This window comes from Poromitra crassiceps (assembly GCF_964638095.1).
Source record: "Poromitra crassiceps genome assembly, chromosome: 5".
NCBI lineage: Eukaryota > Metazoa > Chordata > Actinopteri > Beryciformes > Melamphaidae > Poromitra > Poromitra crassiceps.
This window is the reverse complement of record NC_139642.1, coordinates 57,487,883-57,495,382: the sequence shown is the minus strand read 5'-3', so window position 1 is coordinate 57,495,382 and position 7,500 is coordinate 57,487,883. Positions and strand designations below refer to the sequence as shown.

The window sequence follows — 7,500 nt, the reverse complement described above, 5'->3', positions numbered from 1 at the left end:
CTGCTTTAACCTCGTTAGTGCGTTAATGCTGTCTGGCACCGGCTGCAGGAAAAGGGGATTTCCTCATCGATCAAGTCGTCAAAGCAACTCTCCCAATAGCGGAGCCCCGTCTCATAACCTTCACGATCCAATACAAATCAATGTTCGTGTGTGTGTGTGTGTGTGTGTGTGTGTGTGTGTGTGTGTGTGTGTGTGTGTGTGTGTGTGTGTGTGTGTGTGTGTGTGTGTGTCACTGTGCGCTTTTGAGATTTCATTACAAAATAATTGTCTTTTATAATTAAGTACCCCGCCGCCGTCGTCGGAGCTGCTTATTTCCGATATTTGAGTCAGTGTTGTCTTTGCGCGCCGCGACACTGTGACATCATGGTCGTTTTTAAAAGATCCGGCCAGTGCCTCCTGTTCCCCCCTAAAAGCTGACATGCTGCGAGTGATGAGGCGTGTAACTGCAGCGAATACGCACAAGCAAAGCTTCAATAGGCTGCTGAAAGGCAACACAGACCTATGGGCTCGAGACATAAAAGTCACACCGCATTCTGCCCCCGCATCCTCCGCCAACATGGCACCCGCCGGCCGTGCCAAGGGTGATACAGGAAGAGAGAGAGGAGGAGGAGGGGGGGAGTGGGAGAGGAGGAAGAGTGGGAGAAAGAGAGGCGACCGTGTGTGTGTATGTGTGTGTGTGTGTGTGTGTGTGTGTGTGTGTGTGTGTGTGTGGGGGGGGGGGGGGGTAGCCTGATGAAGATTTATGTCTGCGTCTCCCCTCGCCAGCAGCCACTAGTGCTCGCCTCGCTCATGTAACCCTCTCCTCCAGCGCGTTGAGAGAAAGGCTTCTAGTAAATGTGTGTGTTACATGACAAAGCATTTCCCCTTTTTGCCCCTCGCTGCACCCCCTACACACCCCCCCCCCCCCCCCCCCCCCCCACTCCCCTTCCCCCTCCCCCCGTTGGTTGCGGAGCCTCAGAGGGGGGTCGGGCCAGAAGTGAGGCATAGTGGAAACAAATACTGTGTCAATCCACCAGGGACCCCCAGAGAGAAACAATGAAGAGACAGGTTAGAGTAAACTGCTATATGGCGCTCTGTCTGTCTGTCTGTCTGTCTGTTGGATACATGTGGGATTGGCTGGCTGGAGATTTGATATGCTGTTATGTTAACACACGACACAGCTACAGTACTACAGCAAAGACTCTTTCCTAGGGGATGTGCACAAGTCCATATTGTCTCATGGTGGAGTTATTCAGCAAGCGATCTTAATGAATATTCAGATATTTGGTATGTGCCAAAACGTACAAAGGCTAAAGCAGCTTATGGACTAAAAGAGTCCTGTACATCACTTAGATGGGTTTCATATCTTCAGCAATAGGCCTTAATATGCTGAAGGTGACGTGACCAAACCGGAATACCATACTCTCAGCATCCGCTGCCTAGCTGGGCTCGCTGTAAACATTGAATTGACGCCGGCGATATACTGATGGAACATGTGCAATCACTAAGCGTTTTACTTTGATTCTCCTTTTTGACTATGGCGCTATTTTATACAAGATGCCTCCAGGAGCTACCAAAGATGAGCATAACCGATGTCCATCGCATATAGGGTGACATCTAAAACTCCTGATACTAAAATGGATTTAGAGTTTTAAGCTTTATGCAGCTTTATACAGTGTGCCAATGTGGAGATTTCTCAATCAGAAGGCCTCAAGTGGCCGAATACGCCATAGCTCTTACTCAGCTGTTTGAGCTCTACACACTACAGTTAGTTCACTGTTAGAATTATTGTTCCTGAAATGACTGATTATTAGAGAGAGAGAGAGAGAATGAATGTCAGTATAATGTGTTTGTTTTTGTGTGTTTCAGGACCAGCCCCCCGTATTGTTGTGCTGACCTGTACTCCCTACGGACGGGAGAAATGGTCAAATCAATTCAGTTCAAGACGCCCATCTATGACCTCCACTGCAACAAACGGTAGGTCTCCTGTCCTGTACCAACTGACCTCATACAAAACAACAAGGCAATTCTACCAACTGACCTCATACAAAACAACAAGGCAATTCTACCAACTGACCTCATACAAAACAACAAGGCAATTCTACCAACTGACCTCATGCAAAACAACAAGGCAATGCTAGTGCTCTCATATGTGCTGCTGTGAACATGTGTTTATGGTTCAGATGTGCTGGTGTGAACATGTATTTATGCTTCATATGTGCTGGTGTGAACATGTATTTATGGTTCAGATGTGCTGGTGTGAACATGTATTTATGCTTCATATGTGCTGGTGTGAACATGTATTTATGGTTCAGATGTGCTGGTGTGAACATGTATTTATGCTTCATATGTGCTGGTGTGAACATGTATTTATGGTTCAGATGTGCTGGTGTGAACATGTATTTATGCTTCATATGTGCTGGTGTGAACATGTATTTATGGTTCAGATGTGCTGGTGTGAACATGTATTTATGCTTCAGATGTGCTGGTGTGAACATGTATTTATGGTTCAGATGTGCTGGTGTGAACATGTATTTATGCTTCATATGTGCTGGTGTGAACATGTATTTATGGTTCAGATGTGCTGGTGTGAACATGTATTTATGCTTCAGATGTGCTGGTGTGAACATGTATTTATGGTTCAGATGTGCTGGTGTGAACATGTATTTATGCTTCATATGTGCTGGTGTGAACATGTATTTATGGTTCAGATGTGCTGGTGTGAACATGTATTTATGGTTCAGATGTGCTGGTGTGAACATGTATTTATGGTTCAGATGTGCTGGTGTGAACATGTATTTATGCTTCAGATGTGCTGGTGTGAACATGTATTTATGGTTCAGATGTGCTGGTGTGAACATGTATTTATGCTTCATATGTGCTGGTGTGAACATGTATTTATGGTTCAGATGTGCTGGTGTGAACATGTATTTATGCTTCAGATGTGCTGGTGTGAACATGTATTTATGCTTCATATGTGCTGGTGTGAACATGTATTTATGCTTCATATGTGCTGGTGTGAACATGTATTTATGGTTCAGATGTGCTGGTGTGAACATGTATTTATGCTTCAGATGTGCTGGTGTGAACATGTATTTATGGTTCAGATGTGCTGGTGTGAACATGTATTTATGCTTCATATGTGCTGGTGTGAACATGTATTTATGGTTCAGATGTGCTGGTGTGAACATGTATTTATGCTTCAGATGTGCTGGTGTGAACATGTATTTATGGTTCAGATGTGCTGGTGTGAACATGTATTTATGGTTCAGATGTGCTGGTGTGAACATGTATTTATAGTTCAGATGTGCTGGTGTGAACATGTATTTATGGTTCAGATGTGCTGGTGTGAACATGTATTTATGTTTCAGATGTGCTGGTGTGAACATGTATTTATGGTTCAGATGTGCTGGTGTGAACATGTATTTATGGTTCAGATGTGCTGGTGTGAACATGTATTTATGGTTCAGATGTGCTGGTGTGAACATGTATTTATGGTTCAGATGTGCTGGTGTGAACATGTATTTATGGTTCAGATGTGCTGGTGTGAACATGTATTTATGGTTCAGATGTGCTGGTGTGAACATGTATTTATGGTTCAGATGTGCTGGTGTGAACATGTATTTATGGTTCAGATGTGCTGGTGTGAACATGTATTTATGGTTCAGATGTGCTGGTGTGAACATGTATTTATGGTTCAGATGTGCTGGTGTGAACATGTGTTTATGGTTCAGATGTGCTGGTGTGAACATGTATTTATGGTTCAGATGTGCTGGTGTGAACATGTATTTATGGTTCATATGTGCTGGTGTGAACATGTATTTATGGTTCAGATGTGCTGGTGTGAACATGTATTTATGGTTCAGATGTGCTGATGTGAACATGTATTTATGGTACATCTCAGATGTGCTGGTGTGAACATGTATTTATGGTTCAGATGTGCTGGTGTGAACATGTATTTATGGTTCAGATGTGCTGGTGTGAACATGTATTTATGGTTCAGATGTGCTGGTGTGAACATGTATTTATGCTTCATATGTGCTGGTGTGAACATGTATTTATGGTTCAGATGTGCTGGTGTGAACATGTATTTATGGTTCAGATGTGCTGGTGTGAACATGTATTTATGGTTCATATGTGCTGGTGTGAACATGTATTTATGGTTCAGATGTGCTGGTGTGAACATGTATTTATGGTTCAGATGTGCTGGTGTGAACATGTATTTATGGTTCACATGTGCTGGTGTGAACATGTATTTATGGTTCAGATGTGCTGGTGTGTGAACATGTATTTATGGTTCAGATGTGCTGGTGTGAACATGTATTTATGGTACATCTCAGATGTGCTGGTGTGAACATGTATTTATGGTATATCTCAGATGTGCTGGTGTGAACATGTATTTTATAGTTCAGATGTGCTGGTGTGAACATGTATTTATGGTTCAGATGTGCTGGTGTGAACATGTATTTATAGTTCAGATGTGCTGGTGTGAACATGTATTTATGGTTCAGATGTGCTGGTGTGAACATGTATTTATAGTTCAGATGTGCTGGTGTGAACATGTATTTATGGTTCAGATGTGCTGGTGTGAACATGTATTTATGGTTCATCACAATCTAACATCTAATCTGTCATTGGATGTTTGCTTGCAGGATTCTAGTTGTCAGCCTACAAGAGAAGATTGCAGCGTTTGACAGCTGCACTTTCACCAAGAAATTCTTTGTTACAAGTAAGACACTTGACCAGTTGAATTTAAACACATCAAGATTGTGCTGTTTTGACCCTACTGTTGCCCTATTGCCTTTTGGATTCACCAACGATTCTCTCACAATTCATTGAATCACCATTAAAAGCTCCAACCTAACACCTTCAAAGCAATTGACTGTATACACTTTCAGTGAAAACCTTAGTTCATTCAAACCCTGTTTTTGAAAGCAAACCTCAAATTGATGTGACAATATAATGTTTTGTTGATGTACGATAATACATTACATTACATTTTGTACCCATGTACTCAATGGCACAAACACACATTGCCAGTCACGTAACGTGTCATCCCCCCCCCCCCCCAACCCATCAACACTAACATATCCAAACAAGATCAGTGAGTTGGTCACGCTGGCATCATACCACCCAAACAAACACAAAACAGAACATTGGTTATAATACAACCAACCACCAAGGCTTGTTGCCATACTGTACTGTACCTCTCTCAAGCTTTGCATTGTGACTAAACTGCTTTCATCAAAACATTATGTGAGGCCCTCCATTTGAAGCTCAACACACACACACACACACACACACACACACACACACACAAATTGTTTACAACACAACTTTGCAAATCTGCTTGCATCTTCTTGCATCATCTCCCTGGCTGTACCTGCCACGTCTCTTCATCTCCCTGGCTGTACCTGCCCTGTCTCTTCATCTCCCTGGCTGTACCTGCAATGTCTCTTCATCTCCCTGGCTGTACCTGCAATGTCTCTTCATCTCCCTGGCTGTACCTGCAATGTCTCTTCATCTTCCTGGCTGTACCTGCAATGTCTCTTCATCTTCCTGGCTGTACCTGCAATGTCTCTTCATCTTCCTGGCTGTACCTGCAATGTCTCTTCATCTTCCTGGCTGTACCTGCCACGTCTCTTCATCTCCCTGGCTGTACCTACCATGTCTCTTCATCTTCCTGGCTGTACCTGCCATGTCTCTTCATCTTCCTGGCTGTACCTGCCATGTCTCTTCATCTTCCTGGCTGTACCTGCCATGTCTCTTCATCTTCCTGGCTGTACCTGCCATGTCTCTTCATCTTCCTGGCTGTACCTGCCATGTCTCTTCATCTTCCTGGCTGTACCTGCAATGTCTCTTCATCTTCCTGGCTGTACCTGCAATGTCTCTTCATCTTCCTGGCTGTACCTGCCATGTCTCTTCATCTTCCTGGCTGTACCTGCCATGTCTCTTCATCTTCCTGGCTGTACCTGCAATGTCTCTTCATCTTCCTGGCTGTACCTGCCATGTCTCTTCATCTTCCTGGCTGTACCTGCCATGTCTCTTCATCTTCCTGGCTGTACCTGCAATGTCTCTTCATCTTCCTGGCTGTACCTGCAATGTCTCTTCATCTCCCTGGCTGTACCTATCATGTCTCTTCATCTCCCTGGCTGTACCTGTCATGTCTCTTCATCTTCCTGGCTGTACCTGCAATGTCTCTTCATCTTCCTGGCTGTACCTGCCATGTCTCTTCATCTTCCTGGCTGTACCTGCCATGTCTCTTCATCTTCCTGGCTGTACCTGCAATGTCTCTTCATCTTCCTGGCTGTACCTGCAATGTCTCTTCATCTTCCTGGCTGTACCTGCAATGTCTCTTCATCTTCCTGGCTGTACCTGCCATGTCTCTTCATCTTCCTGGCTGTACCTGCCCTGTCTCTTCATCTCCCTGGCTGTACCTGCCCTGTCTCTTCATCTCCCTGGCTGTACCTGCCCTGTCTCTTCATCTCCATGGCTGTACATGTCTCTTCAAGAAGGTTGTGAGAAGAGACCAGACTGTATTACAAGGCCATTGCTCTCCACTTAAGTCATTGGCTGGAGTAAACTGCCATTACTGGCCGTCTCTAATGTGTCTCCTCTTTGTCTGCCTGCCTTCCCTATCAGTGTCTGGGCCACAGGAAACCAAACATGCTCAATAGTTATTAATGGTTTCTCAATGCAGGGGCCTCCTCTTCCTAAAGTTGTTTGGTCTGTTTGTGTGGTAAGAGGAGTAAACAAAGGGCCCTGTGATGTGTGCAGCCTGGCTATGGAGGAGCTCTACTCCTGTAGTACATGGTGTACACCATGTACTACAGGAGGAGCTCTACTCCTCCTGTAGTACATGATGTACACATGACAGCTTCTTCTCCCGGGACGTGACAGTGGACATGTCATGTGTTTATGAGCACTCTCACCTCCATGTTGGAATAAGTCACAGAAGTCCTGGTGGGTATCGAGGTCTCGGTTAGGTTTGTTTTCGGAACAGCGGAGAAGAAATGTCAATCTTTGTCGGTTAGTCATTCCTGAGAAAATACCAATTAATGTTTCCGGTTTTACGAATACAACGTGACTTCTCATCGGTGGTTAATTATACAAAAATGCTCAGAACAAGTGTTTTGTTTGGATAAGAAACTAGAAACTTAGCGAAAGCATAGTGTTCAGCCGCCTTCAACCTTTTATAGTAATTGAAGAAATAATGTTTTATAGTTTGGTTTAATTTGATTTGCACTGTGATAAATTATACAAGTGATTCAAAACTGTCGGGGTGAAATACAGCATTTAAAAACCACGGAGAGAAATAGGGGTAGAGAGAGATATTAATTGAGCTAATATTGGCTTATCAATCAAAAGAAAAAAGTTGTAGTGTCTCATGATGCTGAATGCTGTTTCAGAGGCTTTTGCACCCCCGTCACTTAAAGCTAGGATTTTTATTCCGCATGAGCAGTACGACCGGATATCGTTGAAAAAGATTATACCGTACCAATACCAATTTTTTTCCTTGTT

General features: G+C 43.8%; 1 protein-coding gene across 3 annotated transcripts in view; it reads left to right on the top strand.

Moving 5' to 3' along the window:
• bcas3 (BCAS3 microtubule associated cell migration factor) overlaps window positions 1-7,500 on the top strand; it is a 472,230-nt gene that overhangs the window by 54,110 nt on the left and 410,620 nt on the right. For all 3 annotated transcript variants that reach the window (XM_083637179.1, XM_083637180.1, XM_083637178.1), the window contains exons 7-8: window positions 1,849-1,956; window positions 4,632-4,708. In XM_083637179.1, the coding sequence (XP_083493305.1) occupies window positions 1,849-1,956; window positions 4,632-4,708 (185 nt within the window). The remainder of the gene's footprint in view (window positions 1-1,848; window positions 1,957-4,631; window positions 4,709-7,500) is intronic.